A 20030-nucleotide genomic window follows, 5' to 3' on the forward strand; every position below is an offset into this window, starting at 1 on the left:
AGACGTCACCGACCACGACTGATGGATCCTGTAACTAAGGCTCCGATCACATCTACAAGACGTCACCGACCACGACCGATGGATCCTGTAACTAAGGCTGCGATCACATCTACAAGATGTCACCAACCACGACCGATGGATCCTGTAACTAAGGCTCCGATCACATCTACAAGACGTCACCGACCACGACCGATGGATCCTGTAACTAAGGCTCCGATCACATCTACAAGACATCACCGACCACGACCGATGGATCCTGTAACTAAGGCTCCAATCACATCTACAAGACGTCACCGACCACGACCGATGGATCCTGTAACTAAGGCTCCGATCACATCTACAAGACATCACCGACCACGACCGATGGATCCTGTAACTAAGGCTCCGATCACATCTACAAGACATCACCGACCACGACCGATGGATCCTGTAACTAAGGCTCCGATCACATCTACAAGACGTCACCGACCGATGGATCCTGTAACTAAGGCTCCGATCACATCTACAAGACGTCACCGACCACGACCGATGGATCCTGTAACTAAGGCTCCGATCACATCTACAAGACGTCACCGACCACGACCGATGGATCCTGTAACTAAGGCTCTGATCACATCTACAAGACGTCACTGACCACGACCGATGGATCCTGTAACTAAGGCACCAATCACATCTACAAGACGTCAGTGACTGCTGGATCCTGTAACTAAGGCTCCGATCACATCTACAAGACGTCACCGACCACGACCAATGGATCCTGTAACTAAGGCTCTGATCACATCTACAAGACGTCACTGACCACGACCAATGGATCCTGTAACTAAGGCTCCGATCACATCTACAAGACGGAGTCCAAGATGAATCTAAGAAACATGATTGCAACTCCCCAGTGTTTAACTATGGAAGATAGGAAGAACTGGACCAGCGGCCTTGTTCAAAAACAATGAAGGAACAGATGAATGACCTCGGGGAGACCAAAACATCCAACACTGCGGAGACACCATCACATGTTTCTCAACGCAGTGATCCAGAACACTGCCCCCATCCCTTATGGGAAATATGCAAACGCATGTAAAGTAAGCTGCGGAGACACCATCACGTGTTTCTCAACGCAAGCAATGAATAGCCAGGCCTTTCTCCGGGAAGGAACAACCACGGGAAGGGCAGCATCCAATAAAGGAGAATATCCAATAAAGGAAGACCACCTATGCCAAGCATGGTATCCATCCACAAACAGCTGTTTCGGGGTTTTTGCCCCTCATCAGTGTGGAGTAGGAAACTGGCTATTAGGAGCAGTGCCTGGTGAAAGGCTATGAAGGAACAGATGAATGACCTCGGGGAGACCAAAACATCCAACACTGCGGAGACACCATCACATGTTTCTCAACGCAGTGATCCAGAACACTGCCCCCATCCCTTATGGGAAATATGCAAACGCATGTAAAGTAAGCTGCGGAGACACCATCACGTGTTTCTCAACGCAAGCAATGAATAGCCAGGCCTTTCTCCGGGAAGGAACAACCCTTGAAGGGATGGGGGCAGTGTTCTGGATCACTGCGTTGAGAAACATGTGATGGTGTCTCCGCAGTGTTGGATGTTTTGGTCTCCCCGAGGTCATTCATCTGTTCCTTCATAGCCTTTCACCAGGCACTGCTCCTAATAGCCAGTTTCCTACTCCACACTGATGAGGAGCAAAAACCCCGAAACAGCTGTTTGTGGATGGATACCATGCTTGGCATAGGTGGTCTTCCTTTATTGGATATTCTCCTTTATTGGATGCTGCCCTTCCCGTGGTTGTTCCTTCCCGGAGAAAGGCCTGGCTATTCATTGCTTGCGTTGAGAAACACGTGATGGTGTCTCCGCAGCTTACTTTACATGCGTTTGCATATTTCCCATAAGGGATGGGGGCAGTGTTCTGGATCACTGCGTTGAGAAACATGTGATGGTGTCTCCGCAGTGTTGGATGTTTTGGTCTCCCCGAGGTCATTCATCTGTTCCTTCATAGCCTTTCACCAGGCACTGCTCCTAATAGCCAGTTTCCTACTCCACACTGATGAGGGGCAAAAACCCCGAAACAGCTGTTTGTGGATGGATACCATGCTTGGCATAGGTGGTCTTCCTTTATTGGATATTCTCCTTTATTGGATGCTGCCCTTCCCGTGGTTGTTCCTTCCCGGAGAAAGGCCTGGCTATTCATTGCTTGCGTTGAGAAACACGTGATGGTGTCTCCGCAGCTTACTTTACATGCGTTTGCATATTTCCCATAAGGGATGGGGGCAGTGTTCTGGATCACTGCGTTGAGAAACATGTGATGGTGTCTCCGCAGTGTTGGATGTTTTGGTCTCCCCGAGGTCATTCATCTGTTCCTTCATAGCCTTTCACCAGGCACTGCTCCTAATAGCCAGTTTCCTACTCCACACTGATGAGGGGCAAAAACCCCGAAACAGCTGTTTGTGGATGGATACCATGCTTGGCATAGGTGGTCTTCCTTTATTGGATATTCTCCTTTATTGGATGCTGCCCTTCCCGTGGTTGTTCCTTCCCGGAGAAAGGCCTGGCTATTCATTGCTTGCGTTGAGAAACACGTGATGGTGTCTCCGCAGCTTACTTTACATGCGTTTGCATATTTCCCATAAGGGATGGGGGCAGTGTTCTGGATCACTGCGTTGAGAAACACGTGATGGTGTCTCCGCAGTGTTGGATGTTTTGGTCTCCCCGAGGTCATTCATCTGTTCCTTCATAGCCTTTCACCAGGCACTGCTCCTAATAGCCAGTTTCCTACTCCACACTGATGAGGGGCAAAAACCCCGAAACAGCTGTTTGTGGATGGATACCATGCTTGGCATAGGTGGTCTTCCTTTATTGGATATTCTCCTTTATTGGATGCTGCCCTTCCCGTGGTTGTTCCTTCCCGGAGAAAGGCCTGGCTATTCATTGCTTGCGTTGAGAAACACGTGATGGTGTCTCCGCAGCTTACTTTACATGCGTTTGTTCAAAAACAAAACATACTTGGCTGTAAATGCGAAGCTTCTGATATTGCAGTATATAGAGTATATAGTACAATGGATGGAATAATCACAGGTTCAAGTTTCCTATGGGAACGAGCAAATAAAGTAAAAAAGTTTAAAAAAAAAAACACCAAAAAAACTATAAAAATTCTAATCTCCCTCAATAAATAGAAAAATGAAAATGCATGTGATATTGCTGTGTATGTACAAGTCTGATCTATCAAAGTCTAAAATGAATTAATCTTATCAGTAAATTCAGTAAAAAAGAATGTTTGATGTTGTCATAACTGACGTGGAAAATCGTATCACCAGGCAGATCTTACAATGAACTCTGTAAAAACATAAACCAAAAAACACAACAGCAGGATTGTAGGGTTTCTGCACAATCTCTGACCGCTTTTCGGAAATGTATTCTTGTTTTCAGGACATGGTAAGTGCACATCAGAAATATACCAGAAATGACCAGAAGGTAAGGACCACAACTGTTTGCTGACTGTCTCCACCACTTTAGTTTCCCACTAAAGGCCCCGTCTCACATAGCGATTTACCAACGATCACGACCAGCGATACGACCTGGCCGTGATCGTTGGTAAGTCGCTGTGTGGTCGCTGGGGAGCTGTCACACAGACAGCTCTCTCCAGCGACCAACGATCAGGGGAACGACTTCGGCATCGTTGAAACGGTCTTCAACGATGCCGAAGTCCCCCTGCAGCACCCGGGTAACCAGGGTAAACATCGGGTTACTAAGCGCAGGGCCGCGCTTAGTAACCCGATGTTTACCCTGGTTACCAAAAAAAACAAACACTACATACTCGCCTTTCGGTGTCCAGGTCCCTTGCCGTCTGCTTCCTGCTCTGACTGAGCCGCCGTACACTGAGAGCAGAGCGCAGCAGTGACGTCACTGCTGTGCTCTCACTTCTCACTGTACGGCGGCTCAGTCAGAGCAGGAAGCAGACGGCAAGGGACCTGGACACCGAAAGGCGAGTATGTACTGTTTGTTTTTTTTTACATTTACGCTGGTAACCAGGGTAAACATCGGGTTACTAAGCGCGGCCCTGCGCTTAGTAACCCGATGTTTACCCTGGTTACCAGTGAAGACATCGCTGGATCGGTGTCACACACACCGATTCAGCGATGTCAGCGGGGCCTCAACGACCAAAAAAAGGTCCAGGCCATTCCGACACGACCAGCGATCTCGCAGCAGGGGCCTGATCGCTGGTACGTGTCACACATAGCGAGAACGCTATGGAGGTCGCTGTTGCGTCACAAAACTAGTGACTCAGCAGCGATCTCGCTAGCGATCTCGCTATGTGAGACGGGGCCTTAACACTTCCACCATGCTTACTTATGCCTTAACAGTTATATCTCCGTTAATCCTTACACTTCTTTGCTATCCTCAAACCCCCTCACTCTCCAAACCAATATTTATCTAGCCCTCCCTCTTACCTTCCCCACCTGACTTCATCTGCTGACTTGCTCCTCAATCTCACAACTCTCCTACAGAATCACAAAACAAGCCACCTTCTCTCTTTCTATTTGCTTGCTCTCTTTGCTTCTCCTCACAGCTGGTAACATATCTCCTAATCATGGAACCAAGCAGCTAATAACCCTCATTATTTCTCCCTCCTATCACTGCTCACCAACCCCTCATATATAAAACCCATTCCCCTGTCCCACAATCCAACCGCCTCTCTCCAGAGAGCTTTTGAGCTAACATTCCATCTGCAATAAGCTCCACGTCATTCATGACCTCTTTACCTCTCGCAACCTATCCTTCCTCGGCCTCACCAAAACATGGTTGACACACTGCCTTCCCTGATGCTTTGTGCTATGGTGGCCTTCACTTCACCCACACTCCTTGCCCTAGCAACAGACATGGTGGAAGAGTGGGTCTTTTCCTTATCCTCCCAATTCTTGAAGTGCATTCTATCTGTATCCATTCTCCCTCCAACCTCCAAGTGGCTGTCATAGACCGATCTCCAGGACAGGCCATTACCTTTATTGACCACTTCTCCACCTGGCTTCTACAATTTCCCTCTGCTGACAGTCCCGCCATGGGAGACTTCAACATCCTCACTGACAGCAGCCAGTCAGCAGCCTCTAAAGTCCTGTCACTTGCCTCATCCTTTGGTCTCACTGTGTGGTCCTCTAAGGCCACCCACATAGATGGACATACCTTAGACCTTATCTTCCACCACACTTATTCCAGCCCTAACCCATGTCTTCAACTTATCACTAACTGCCGGTACCTTTTCTTCAGCTTTTAAAACAAACCACAATTATACCTATTCTGAATAAGCCATCTCTTGACCCGACCTCTATCACTGCTACCATTCACCTCCAAACTCCTCGAAAAGCATGTCCATACCATAGTTTCCTCCCACCTCTCATATAACCTACTGTTTGACAACCTTCAATCTGGCTTCCTCCACCACCACCATTCCACCGAAACTGCCCTAATCAAAATTATCAATTACTTACTTACTGCCAAAGTTAACAGACATTTCTCTATACTCCTCCTTCTAGATCTATCCTCTGCCTGCGACACAGTCGACCACTCCCTCCTACTACTGATCCCTTCTTCCCTTGGTACCATAGACCTCGCCCTCTCCTGGATCTCCTCATACCTCTCTAACCACACATTTAGCGTCTCCCCCTCCCACACTACCTCTTCATCCCATCCTGTCTCTGTAGAAGTCCCTCAAGAATCAGTTCCTTGCGAAATCAGATACTAGTACCTGTGTTCTTCTTGATGGTCTCCACCCTGAGTTCATGATGTCTCCACTCCAACTTCCTGATTGGTTCACCCTGTGATATCCTGATTGAGAACCATACTTTAACCTGGCACTACACTTCCCTCATTGCGAGATTATTGAGGTCCCAACCTTTAGTCTAGCTTCTTCCCACCTTCTGCTTATGCTAAAGATCCTACTACTGGCTCTGTGTACCAACCTCTGGTTATATCCTGATGACGCTACTTGCCGGTACTGCCTCCAACTCAGGTCAGTCCTTAACAGAATAATTTCACACACAAAATGGAGTCAGTTGCAGCCCAACTGAAGCAACAAGTTGATGAACTTCAGAATTTTGGTGCCACATATCAAATTTTTTTTTTTTAATTTCAAACACAGGTGTTGGGCCATGTAGGGGTTGCACTCACTTGGGTGCATTAGGAGGAAGACAAAAGGCTTTTTCCATTAAAAGGTCAGGTGGGTTTATTACTTCATAAACCAAAAGCAAAACAGAAAACAAACAGCCTTCAGATCAGGCAAAGTAACAATGTCCATCCCAGAGCTCTGCTCCTCCAGGCCTGTGGACACACAGTCTGGAGTAGTGTCCAGTATTCAGACTCTGTCTGGAGCCAAACACACACAGGAGGCTTTCTCCCTCCAACATACAAACCATGTGCCAAACAACAGCCTCCATTATATGGGCTGTTAACCACACCCAGAGGTGCTTTCATGCACCAGAGAATATATTCCGGTTACAACAGAGAGACAAGCCATCTCTGCGACACTAGCCTCAACATCGACTACACGACCATTAGCCACACTACAGTCAGCAAAAGGAAATTATTGAGTTGCAAAGGCAAATTCTGGATTTGCGCTACTCAGGCTCGGAATCAAACACACACATGCCGCTGCAAGCAAAATTCAGTGGGGATAGTTATCATTATCATGTATTCCTTAATCAATGTCGTATATATTTCCAAATGCAACCTTCTCCATTTACCAGTGACAGAAAAAAAGTTATTTTCATCATTAATCTCCTGACTGAGTTAATTTCACCTGATGCGGAAAAGAACTTCCTTAACGACTTAGTTTCCTTCATCACAGCTATGGATCAAGTGTTTGACGACCCGTATCGTTGTGCTACAGCTGAAACCAAATTGCATAACCTACGTCAAAGGCGGCGCTCTGTAGCTGAATATAGCTCCGAATTCCGCCGCTGGGTTGCAGACACCACATGGAATTTAGCTACCCAGAGAAGTCAATTTCCACAAAGATTATCAGAGCTAATTAAGAATAAGCTTGCAAGGGTCGAGACACCTGATAATTTGGAGGACTTTATTCAATTGTGCATCTGAATTGATCAGAGATTCACTGAAAAAAAGAAAGAAAAGACTGCGAGTGTTTGGAAACACCACTAACTACTCCTTTACTCCATCCGCATTAAAAAAAATAACAGGAAATTGAGGGTGCCTGAATCTATGCTAATTGACGTAATCCGTAAACCTCTATCTGAAGTAGAGGAGAGGTGATGTAGAATGTATGCCTCTATTGTGGGGGCTCTGTACATTTGTCATTGTCCTAATAAAAGGACCATAGCCTTCAAAAATGCCAAAACTGAAAGCGATTTAGACCTTTTTGAACAGCCAGATTCAGTTCTGCAGACCATCTCATCTGTAAAGCAGGATAAAGGCAAAGAGCAATCACCATCATCCCATTTTGTCGTTCCCATACAGGTCAAAACTGAGCCAAAAAATACAATGCTCTGCCATGTTAGATTCTGGAGCAGATGGGAATTTCATGGACTTACAATTCACACTTGATAATACCATTGCAAGTATGACTAAATCCATGCCCATCGATATGGAAACGGTGGATGGATCACCTTTATCATCTAGACCTGTTACTCATGAGACAATTGAACTGGAAATCTGTATGGAGCCGAATCATCATGAAGAGGTTAGTTTTCATCTTATTTCAACTCCAAAATTTCCAGTTATTCTAGGAATTCCCTGGTTTTCAATTCATAACCCATCAATTGGGCATCGAGAACCATAACCTTTCCCTCTCAGTACTGTAAGAACAACTACCACGCTAATGTATCAGTTCTCAAGGAAATTCAAGTATCCAAGTATTCTCATCTGAATTTTGATAAACTACCACCTCAGTACCAGCAGTTCAGTGAGGTCTGCAGTAAGAAGAAAGCCGATCAGCTGCCTCCTCATCTTCTTCCTTATGACTGTCCCATTGAAATACTTCCTGAAGCGTCCATTCTATTTGGGCGAATTCACAATCTTTATGAACCGGAATTGAAAGTACTAAAGGAATACCTGGACGAAAATTTAGAGAAAGGCTTCATCCAACCTTCTTCTTTGCCAGCAGGAGCACCCTTGTTTTTATAGAAAAGAAGGACTCAACCCTGCCGCCATGTATTGATTACAGGGAAATAAATAAGATTACCATTAAAAATTACTACCCACTAGACTTATTTCCTAAGTTGCAGGAGAGACTGCGTTCTGGCACAATTGTTTTACTGAACCCGATCTAAAAGGGACTTATAATCTCACACGAATCCGCCGGGAGATGAGTGGAAGACTGCCTTTAGAACTCGATATGGATATTTTGAATATCTGGTTATGCCTTTCGGCCTTAGCATCGCCCCTGCCACCTTTCAGCAATTCATCAATGATGTTTTTTGAGATTTTTTGGATCAATTTGTTGTTGTTTCTCTCAATGACATTCTTATATTTTCAGATTCCTCGGAGGAGCATCGCAGACATGTCCAGTTAGTTTTAGAACGTCTACTAGAAAACCATCGCTATATTAAACTTGAAAAATGTGAATTCGAACAAACCAGAACTCAATTTGTGGGAGATATCATCTCCCCAGAAGGTCTGAGCATGGATCCCAGTAAGATCAGAGTGGTAGTTGATTGGCCTACCCCAAGAAATGTAAAAGATGCCCAGCGCTTTATAGGATTTGCAAATTTCTATAGAAGGTTCATCAAAAACTTTAAAAAAATTATTTTACCAATCACTTCACTCACAAAGAAAACCAGAGTGTTTTTTTGGTCTCATGAGGCACAAGTGGTTCTTGACAAATTAAAGACTCTTTTCACTTCCGTACCATTACTTGTCCATCCAAAACCTGAACTGTCATCTGTTGTCGAAGTAGACACCTCAGACTCTGCGGTGGGAGACGCTTTATCACAGCGAGTTGGAGACAAGATGCAGCTTCATCCAGGTGTATTACTTTCTCATACCATGTCAACTGCAGAAAAGAACTGTGAGATTGGAAATAAAGAACTTTTAGCCATTAAAGTTGCCTTCTCAGAATGGAGACATCTTTTGGAATGGGCCAATCATCCAGTGACTGTTCTTAATGACCACAAAAATTTAGAATTTATCCATACGGCTAAGAGATTGTCTGCTAGACAAGCACATTGGGCCTTATTTTTCTCAAGGTTTCATTTTATAATTTCTTATTGGCCTGGTTCAAGAAATGGCAAGGCTGATGCTCTGTCCAAGATATTTAGAATTTTTAACAAAGATTAAAGATGGATACCAAACTGACTTTTTTCTTAACTATCCTTCTAAACACTTTGATCTTTCTTTTAAGGAGGGATTTTGGATGCAGAACCATCAAATATACGTCCCCGAATCTGCTAGACTTGAAGTCCTCAAATGTGTCCATGATTCTAAACTTGTAGGACTCCCTGGAGTCATGAAAATGCAAGACCTGCCGCTTCGTTTTTTTTGGTGGCCTAATTGTAGGAAGGGTGTGAGAAAATATGTTTCTTCCTGTTTAACATTTGCACGGAACAAGACGCCGTGATCTTCCCCTCTAGGACTCCTTCAACGTCTTCCAGTTCCATCTAGGCTTTGGGGACCAATCTCAATGGATTTCATCGTGGACCTACCTCCATCTAAAGAATTGACTTATATGTTATGTTGCATCGGCTCACAGAGATGGCCCATTTTATTCTGACTAAAGGAATTCCTACTGCTGAACAAACCGCATAATTAGTGGTCAAAGAGGTATTCAGACTGCATGGAATTCCTGACAATGTCATTTCTGATAGAGGTGTTCAGTTTACATCAAGATTTTGGAAAACCATCTGTACAGCGTTAGGAGTTACTGTCAATTTGTCTCCTGCCTTCCACCCTCAATCCAATGGCCAAACTGAAAGAACTAACCAAACCCTGCAGAATTTGCCTATAATAACTCCAAACACAGTTCTACAAGGTGGGCCATGCATATGGATACAACTAAATAAAATGAGAATGGCTGGAGATATCAACTTTCTGTTTGTGGCACATTAGTATATGGGAGGGGGAAATCTTTTCAAGGCGGGTGGTGACCATGACGGCCATTTTGAAGTCAGCCATTTTGGATACAACTTTATTTTTTCCAATGGGAAGTGGATCATGTGACACATCAAACTTATTGAGAATTTCACAAGACAAACAATGGTGTGTGTTGTGAAATTGGATTCTGGGCTCCCCCGGTGGCCACTTGTGGAATTTAACTTGTGTGCATCATCCCCTCTGTTCACCTGCTCCTATCAGGATGTGGGAGTCGCTATATAACCTTGCTCCTCTGTCAGTTTCATGCCGGTCAACAATGTAATCAGAAGCCTTTCTGTGCATGTTCCTGCTACTAGACAACTCCCAGCTAAGTTGGACTTTTGTCCTTGTGTGTTTTTGCATTTTGTTCCTGTTCACAGCTGCTGTTTCGTTACTGTGTCTGGAAAGCTCTTGTGAGCGGAAATTGCCACTCTGGTGTTATGAGTTAATGCTAGAGTCTTAAAGTAATTTCTGGATGGTGTTTTGATAGGGTTTTCTGCTGACCATGAAAGTGCCCTTTCTGTCTTCATGCTATCTAGTAAGCGGACCTCGATTTTGCTAAACCTATTTTCATACTACGTTTGTCATTTCATCTAAAATCACCGCCAATATATGTGGGGGCCTCTGTCTGCCTTTTGGGAAAATTTCTCTAGAGGTGAGCCAGGACTGTCTTTTCCTCTGCTAGGATTAGGTAGTTCTCCGGCTGGCGCTGGGCATCTAGGGATAAAAAACGTAGGCATGCTACCCGGCCACTTCTAGTTGTGCGGCAGGTTTAGTTCATGGTCAGTATAGTTTCCATCTTCCAAGAGCTAGTTCTCATGTATGCTGGGCTATGTTCTCTCGCCATTGAGAATCATGACAGTTTGACCGGCCCAAAAAAGGGTTAAATTACTGGCTGAGAAAGGAGAGAAAAAAGAAGTCTGCTACAATTTTTTTTTTTTTTTTTTTTCCCTCTAGTTCTGAGTGTGCTCTTAATTGAATCACTTGCTAGTCTGCCTATGCTGCAGCCTTCCTCTCTTCCTCTCCTTCTAATCCTTGAATGGCTCTGTGTTCACCTGTTTCAAATGGATCTTCAGAGTGTAGCTACAGGTTTGAATAATCTCGCCACAAAGGTACAAAATTTGCAAGATTTTGTTGTTCATGCACCTATGTCTGAGCCTAGAATTCCTTTGCCTGAATTCTTCTCGGGGAATAGATCTCACTTTCAAAATTTTAAAAATAATTGCAAATTGTTTTTGTCCCTGAAGTCTCGCTCTGCCGGAGACCCTGCACAGCAGGTCAGGATTGTAATTTCCTTGCTCCGGGGCGACCCTCAAGACTGGGCTTTTGCATTGGCACCAGGGGATCCTGCGTTGCTCAATGTGGATGCGTTTTTTCTGGCCTTGGGGTTGCTTTATGAGGAACCTCATTTAGAGCTTCAGGCGGAAAAGGCCTTGATGTCCTTGTCTCAGGGGCAAGATGAAGCTGAAATATACTGCCAAAAATTCCGCAAATGGTCTGTGCTTACTCAGTGGAATGAGTGCGCCCTGGCGGCGATTTTCAGAGAAGGTCTCTCTGATGCCATTAAGGATGTTATGGTGGGGTTCCCTGTGCCTGCGAGTCTGAATGAGTCCATGACGATGGCTATTCAGATCGATAGGCGTCTGCGGGAGCGCAAACCTGTGCACCATTTGGCGGTGTCTACTGAGAAAACGCCAGAAAATATGCAATGTGATAGAATTCTGTCCAGAAGCGAGCGGCAGAATTTTAGACGAAAAAATGGGTTGTGCTTCTATTGTGGTGATTCAACTCATGTTATATCAGCATGCTTTAAGCGTACTAAGAAGCCTGACAAGTCTGTTTCAATTAGCACTTTACAGTCTAAGTTTATTCTATCTGTGACCCTGATTTGTTCTTTGTCATCTATTACCGCGGACGCCTATGTCGACTCTGGCGCTGCTTTGAGTCTTATGGATTGGTCCTTTGCCAAACGCTGTGGGTATGATTTGGAGCCATTGGAGGCTCCGATACCTCTGAAAGGGATTGACTCCACCCCATTGGCTAGTAATAAACCACAATACTGGACACAAGTGACTATGCGTATTAATCCGGATCACCAGGAGGTTATTCGCTTTCTGGTGCTGTATAATCTACATGATGTTTTGGTGCTTGGATTGCCTTGGCTGCAATCTCATAACCCAGTCCTCGACTGGAGAGCTATGTCTGTGTTAAGCTGGGGATGTAAAGGAACTCATGGGGACGTACCTTTGGTTTCCATTTCATCATCTATTCCCTCTGAGATTCCTGAATTCTTGTCTGACTTTCGTGACGTTTTTGAAGAACCCAAGGTTGGTTCACTACCTCCGCACCGGGAGTGCGATTGTGCCATAGACTTGATCCCGGGTAGTAAATACCCTAAGGGTCGTTTATTTAATCTGTCTGTGCCTGAACACGCTGCTATGCGAGAATATATAAAGGAGTCCTTGGAAAAGGGACATATTCGTCCTTCGTCATCTCCCTTAGGAGACGGTTTTTTCTTTGTGTCTAAGAAAGACGGCTCTTTGAGGCCGTGTATTGATTATCGACTTTTGAATAAAATCACGGTTAAATATCAATATCCGTTACCACTGCTTACTGATTTGTTTGCTCGTATAAAGGGGGCCAAGTGGTTCTCTAAGATTGATCTCCGTGGGGCGTATAATTTGGTGCGAATCAAGCAGGGGGATGAGTGGAAAACCGCATTTAATACGCCCGAGGGCCATTTTGAGTATTTGGTGATGCCTTTTGGTCTTTCAAATGCCCCTTCAGTCTTCCAGTCCTTTATGCATGACATTTTCCGCGATTATTTGGATAAATTTATGATTGTGTATCTGGATGATATTCTGATTTTTTCGGATGACTGGGACTCTCATGTCCAGCAGGTCAGGAGGGTTTTTCAGGTTTTGCGGTCTAATTCCTTGTGTGTGAAGGGTTCTAAGTGTGTTTTTGGGGTTCAGAAGATTTCCTTCTTGGGATACATTTTTTCCCCCTCTTCCATCGAGATGGATCCTGTCAAGGTTCAGGCTATTGGTGATTGGACGCAACCCTCTTCTCTTAAGAGTCTTCAGAAATTTTTGGGCTTTGCTAACTTTTATCGTCGATTTATTGCTGGTTTTTCTGATGTTGTAAAACCATTGACTGATTTGACTAAGAAGGGTGCTGATGTTGCTGATTGGTCCCCTGATGCTGTGGAGGCCTTTCGGGAGCTCAAGCGCCGCTTTTCTTCCGCCCCAGTGTTGCGTCAGCCTGATGTTGCTCTTCCTTTCCAGGTTGAGGTCGACGCTTCTGAAATCGGAGCTGGGGCGGTGTTGTCGCAGAGAATTTCCGACTGCTCCGTGATGAGACCTTGTGCTTTTTTTTCCCGTAAATTTTCGCCCGCCGAGCGGAATTATGATATTGGGAATCGGGAGCTTTTGGCCATGAAGTGGGCTTTTGAGGAGTGGCGTCACTGGCTTGAGGGGGCCAGACATCAGGTGGTGGTATTGACTGACCACAAAAATTTAATTTACCTTGAGTCTGCCAGGCGCCTGAATCCTAGACAAGCGCGCTGGTCGTTGTTTTTCTCTCGGTTTAATTTTGTGGTGTCATACCTACCGGGTTCTAAGAATGTTAAGGCAGATGCCCTTTCTAGGAGTTTTGAGCCTGACTCCCCTGGTAATTCTGAGCCCACAGGTATCCTTAAAGATGGAGTGATATTGTCTGCCGTTTCTCCAGACCTGCGGCGGGCCTTGCAGGAGTTTCAGGCGGATAGACCTGATCGTTGCCCACCTGGTAGACTGTTTGTTCCTGATGATTGGACCAGTAGAGTCATCTCTGAGGTTCATTCTTCTGCGTTGGCAGGTCATCCTGGAATCTTTGGTACCAGGGATTTGGTGGCAAGGTCCTTCTGGTGGCCTTCCCTGTCACGAGATGTGCGAGGCTTTGTGCAGTCTTGTGACGTTTGTGCTCGGGCCAAGCCTTGTTGTTCTCGGGCTAGTGGATTGTTGTTACCCTTGCCTATCCCGAAGAGGCCTTGGACGCACATCTCGATGGATTTTATTTCGGATCTGCCTGTTTCTCAGAAGATGTCTGTCATCTGGGTGGTGTGTGACCGTTTCTCTAAGATGGTCCATCTGGTTCCCTTGCCTAAGTTGCCTTCTTCTTCCGAGTTGGTTCCTCTGTTTTTTCAAAATGTTGTTCGTTTGCATGGTATTCCGGAGAATATCGTTTCTGACAGAGGGACCCAATTTGTGTCTAGATTTTGGCGGGCATTCTGTGCTAGGATGGGCATAGATTTGTCTTTTTCGTCTGCTTTCCATCCTCAGACTAATGGCCAGACCGAGCGGACTAATCAGACCTTGGAGACATATTTGAGGTGTTTTGTGTCTGCGGATCAGGATGATTGGGTTGCTTTTTTGCCTTTGGCGGAGTTCGCCCTCAATAATCGGGCCAGCTCTGCCACCTTGGTGTCCCCGTTTTTCTGTAATTCGGGGTTTCATCCTCGATTTTCCTCCGGTCAAGTGGAATCTTCGGATTGTCCTGGAGTGGATGCTGTGGTGGAGAGGTTGCCTCAGATTTGGGGGCAGGTGGTGGACAATTTGAAGTTGTCCCAGGAGAAGACTCAGCTTTTTGCCAACCGCCGTCGTCGTGTTGGTCCTCGTCTTTGTGTTGGGGACTTGGTGTGGTTGTCTTCTCGTTTTGTCCCTATGAGGGTTTCTTCTCCTAAGTTTAAGCCTCGGTTCATCGGCCCGTACAAGATATTGGAGATTCTTAACCCTGTGTCCTTCCGTTTGGACCTCCCTGCATCCTTTTCGATTCATAATGTTTTTCATCGGTCATTGTTGCGCAGGTATGAGGTACCAGCTGTGCCTTCCGTTGAGCCTCCTACTCCGGTGTTGGTTGAGGGTGAGTTGGAGTACGTTGTGGAAAAGATCTTGGACTCTCGTGTTTCCAGACGGAAACTCCAGTATCTGGTCAAATGGAAGGGATACGGTCAGGAGGATAATTCTTGGGTCACTGCCTCTGATGTTCATGCCTCCGATCTTGTCCGTGCCTTTCATAGGGCTCATCCTGATCGCCCTGGTGGTTCTGGTGAGGGTTCGGTGCCCCCTCCTTGAGGGGGGGGTACTGTTGTGAAATTGGATTCTGGGCTCCCCCGGTGGCCACTTGTGGAATTTAACTTGTGTGCATCATCCCCTCTGTTCACCTGCTCCTATCAGGATGTGGGAGTCGCTATATAACCTTGCTCCTCTGTCAGTTTCATGCCGGTCAACAATGTAATCAGAAGCCTTTCTGTGCATGTTCCTGCTACTAGACAACTCCCAGCTAAGTTGGACTTTTGTCCTTGTGTGTTTTTGCATTTTGTTCCTGTTCACAGCTGCTGTTTCGTTACTGTGTCTGGAAAGCTCTTGTGAGCGGAAATTGCCACTCTGGTGTTATGAGTTAATGCTAGAGTCTTAAAGTAATTTCTGGATGGTGTTTTGATAGGGTTTTCTGCTGACCATGAAAGTGCCCTTTCTGTCTTCATGCTATCTAGTAAGCGGACCTCGATTTTGCTAAACCTATTTTCATACTACGTTTGTCATTTCATCTAAAATCACCGCCAATATATGTGGGGGCCTCTGTCTGCCTTTTGGGAAAATTTCTCTAGAGGTGAGCCAGGACTGTCTTTTCCTCTGCTAGGATTAGGTAGTTCTCCGGCTGGCGCTGGGCATCTAGGGATAAAAAACGTAGGCATGCTACCCGGCCACTTCTAGTTGTGCGGCAGGTTTAGTTCATGGTCAGTATAGTTTCCATCTTCCAAGAGCTAGTTCTCATGTATGCTGGGCTATGTTCTCTCGCCATTGAGAATCATGACAGGTGTGCTTGGTTTTAACATAACTTTATTCTTTCATGAGTTATTTAAAAGTTTCTCTTTGTTTACAGCCATTGACATGTCGCAGAGGTTAACACGTGAGGAGCGGATAGAAATTGTGTTGATGTCTGGTGAATGCAGTACCTGGGTCATTGCAGCAGATGTCAATGCAGGACACCCTATGCAAGAAAACTGTCACCATTCCCATGTTATTTAGGTGTATCCATATAAGTGGCCCACCCAAAAAAGGTTGTCTCATCACTGAACATAATGTTCTGTACAAAATGAGGGTCCTCCTCCAATTTTTGTTTTGCCCATTCTGCAAATTTAGCACATCAATCTGGGTCATCCTTGTTGAGATGATGCAGCAGCTGTATTTTGTAAGGTGTCATTTGTGAGTAGCTAATATCCTCCGAAGAGATGTTCGACTGATGCCAGATCGGCGCGCTGAATTTGCAGAATGGGTAAAACAAAAAATGGAGTAGGATCCTCAGTGTCCACAGAACATAATGTTCAGTGAGGAGGCAAACTTTTATGGGTGAGCCATTAATATGGATACACCTAAATATGGGAATGGTGACAGTTTTCTTGAGTAGGGTGTCTTGCATTGAAATTTGCTGCAGTGACCCGGGTACTGTGTTCACCAGACATCAACACAATTTCTATCCGCTCCTCACGTGTCAACCTCTGCGACATGTCAATGGCTGTAAACAAAGAGAAACTTTTAAATAACTCATGAAAGAATAAAGTTATGTTAAAACCAAGCACACCATTGTTTTTCTTGTGAAATTCTCAATAAGTTTGATGCGTCACATGACCCTCTTCCCATTGGAAAAAATAAAGTTGGATCCAAAACAGCCGACTTCAAAATGGCCGCCATGGTCACCACCCATCTTGAAAAGTTTTCCCCCCTCCCATATACTAATGTTCCACAAACAGGAAGTTGATATCACCAACCATTCACATTTTATTTAGGTGTATACATGGCCCATCCAGTACATCCCAAAGCCCATTTTTTCCTAACTATGGCTTGTATCCAGTATTTATTCCTAATCTTCCATTGAATACTTCCGTTCCTGCTCTTACTGACAGGCTTACAAAGTTACAGAAAGCTCAGGAAGAACTAATTGGGATGTTACAAACGACCCAAGAATATTACAAAGAAACAGCGGATAAACACCACAAAGCCCTTCCTACCCTTCAGGTCGGTGACAAGGTTTGGCTTTCTACAAAAAAATCTTAAAACTAACGTACAGTCTTCTAAATTGGGTCAAAAATACACAGGGCCTTATCAAATTTCTGCACAAATTAACACAGTTGCTTTCCGTTTAAAACTTTCTAATAGCCTTAAAATTCACCCTATGTTCCATGTATCCTTGCCCAAACCATTTAGTGAGAACCCGTTTCCAGGAAGAACTCAGCCACCTCCTCCACCAGAAAATGTCCATGGAGAAGAGTACATCGTGGATCAAATTCTGGACTGGAGAAGATTTAGAGGAAGACTACAATATTTGGTGCAATGGAGGGATTATGGATCAGAAGCTAATTCATGGGAGCCGGAGGGCAAACGTCCATGCACCCAGGCTTACAAGAGTCTTTCACCAGAGATATCCAGAGAAGCCAGCGCCTGAGATGTCCAGAGGCCATCCTGGAAGGAGGGGAGTACTGCCAGGATTCGAACCCAGCAGATCTCGTGTACAAGGCGGCAGCTCTTCCCTCTGATCTATTTAGTTCACTGGACAGTTCCTTGCTTAAGCAGATACTAGCACCTGTTGTTACTAATGTCTCCACCCCAAGTTCCTGATTGGCTAACTCTTGTGATCTCCTCATTGAGCACCCTACTTAAATCTGGCACTGCACTTCCTTCGTTGCAAGATTATTGAGCTCCCAGACTTTAGTCTAGCTTCTTCCCACCTGCTGCTTATCCTCAATAACCTACTACTGCTCCTTGTACTAACCTCTGGCTATATCCTGACTATGATTCTCGCTTATCCTCAAGATCCTACTACTGCTCTGTTTACCGACCTCTGGCTATATCCTGATGATGCTACCTGCTTGTGCCGCCTCTAGTGGTTACAATATAACTACTCCAATTCATGTCAGTCCTTATCACTCTGTCTTGGGACCTCTTCTCTCCTCCGTCTGTACCCTTGGCCTGGGGCAACTCAAAGTCCCATGGCATCAAGTACCACCTATACACTGCTGACACTCAAATCTATGTTTCTGGCCTAGATGTCACCTCTCTGCTGTCCAGAATCCCAGAGTGTCTATCAGCCGTATTCTCCTGCTTCTCCTTTCGCTTACTAAAGCTCAAAAGTAGACAAAACTGAACTTATCTTTCCTTCATCTCACCTATGTATCACAGTAAACGACATCATGCTTTCCCCTGTACCTGAAGTCCGCTGTCTCGGAGTAACCCTCGACTCTGTCCTGTCCTTCAAACCGCACATCCAAGCTCTCACCACCTCGTCGCCTCCAACTCAAAAATACATCCAGAATCCATTCCTTCCTCAATCTACTAAAATACTAATGCATGCTCTCATCATCTCCCACCTGAACTACTGCAATAGCCTCCTCTGTGGCCTTCCTGCTAATCTCTCCAGTCTGTCCTCAACTCTGCTGCCCTACTAATCCACTTCTGTCCTCAATACTCCTCCGCTTCTCCTCTCTGCAAAATCCCTTCATTGGCTCCAAATTCCACAACGCATCCAGTTCAAGTTACTAACACTGACTTACAAAGCCTCCTCCTCTTCGCCACAATCATATGTTCCTCATCCAATCGCCTGCAAGACTTCTCCTGAGTATCCCCCATGCTCTATAATTCTGTGGCCCAACACGTCTGATTATCCCAACACGTCTGATTATCCCAACACGTCTGATTATCCCCTACATTCAGAGTGTTCAAGCGGAACCTGAAAACCCAGCTCTTCAGAACAGCTAACAGCCTGCAATGACCCCGCTGTTGCCTCCCCAGCACCGGAGCTGTTGCCTCCCCAACACCGGAGCAGTCGCCTCCCCAACACCGGAGCCGTCGCCTCACCAGCAGCAGAGCCGTCGCCTCCCCAGCACCGTCTCCTCCTCAACACCGGAGCCGTCGCCTCCCCAACACCGGAGCCGTCGCCTCCCCAACACCAGAGCTGCTGAAAGCAGCTACTGTCTCCTTCCCATTGTCCTGTAGAATGTGAGGCCGGGTCCTCTCCCCTCTGTACCTGTCACTATTAGTTTCTTCACTGTAATTTCTATTTGTGTTTTTTTATGTAACCTCCTCATGTACAGACAATGGAATCAATGATGCTATATAAATAAATAATAATACAATTAATGGTGTTACTGAAAACTACGACTCATCCAGCAGAAAACTGCGTGAGGTACAGAGGACGGAAATAACAAAGTCAGGGTAGAACAGGAGGCAACAGGAAAATATAACAGAAAATCGCCCGGTTGGAAGGGGTTAAAGAGGAGACTGATGAAGTGACGATGCTGCATAAGGGAAAAGAACCAAAACTCCACCAAACCCTCCTGTAATCTCACCGGAATGGCGGGAAATCTGCTGCTGGCTGACACCAGAGAACACGAGCTGCACACAACCAGGACGGAGCTGCTGCACTGAGAGCGGAAGGACCTGTGGTGACGTCACCGTCATGTGATCAGGGGGCGGGGCTCAGGACGGAAGTGGTGAAGGACCTGTGAAATGTTTAGAATTGCACAAAAAGAGCTTGTGAAAAAACTGAAAGATATTGAGGAAAAGTTCAAAGATTTCCAAAATCCTCTGGATACACCAATCACACTGACAGAAATAACAGAAAGGATCACACAGATAAAAGGTAAAAAAGCCAGCGGTCCAGATGGGATCCTCCCAGAAATGCTGAAATACAGCCCTCCAGACATCCAGGCTGCGATAACAAAACTATTTAATATTGTACTGCAGGCCGGCTGCTTCCCCAAAAACTGGAACCAAGGCCTCATAACCCCTATACACAAAAATGGGGACAAGTACGACCCAGCAAACTACCGGGGATATGTGTCAGCAGCAACCTGGGTAAACTCTTCAACTGCATCCTGAACAAGAGGATCCTCACCTTCGTCACCGAGCACA

The 20030-nt window shown here is 45.6% G+C and overlaps 1 protein-coding gene across 2 annotated transcripts in view; it reads right to left on the minus strand.

Annotated features, from left to right (window-relative positions):
• The window catches only part of LOC143793522 (uncharacterized), a 73833-nt gene extending 54217 nt beyond the window's left edge, over window positions 1-19616 (minus strand). The window contains exon 1 of one of the 2 annotated variants that reach the window (XM_077280565.1): window positions 19466-19616. In XM_077280565.1, coding sequence (XP_077136680.1) covers window positions 19466-19577 — 112 coding nt within the window. In that variant the 5' untranslated portion in view covers window positions 19578-19616. The remainder of the gene's footprint in view (window positions 1-19465) is intronic. The other variant, XM_077280564.1, reaches the window with a different exon arrangement.
• Between the last annotated feature and the right edge of the window lie 414 nt (window positions 19617-20030).

The sequence above is a fragment of the Ranitomeya variabilis genome, chromosome 1 (genome assembly GCF_051348905.1).
Source record: "Ranitomeya variabilis isolate aRanVar5 chromosome 1, aRanVar5.hap1, whole genome shotgun sequence".
Lineage (NCBI taxonomy): Eukaryota > Metazoa > Chordata > Amphibia > Anura > Dendrobatidae > Ranitomeya > Ranitomeya variabilis.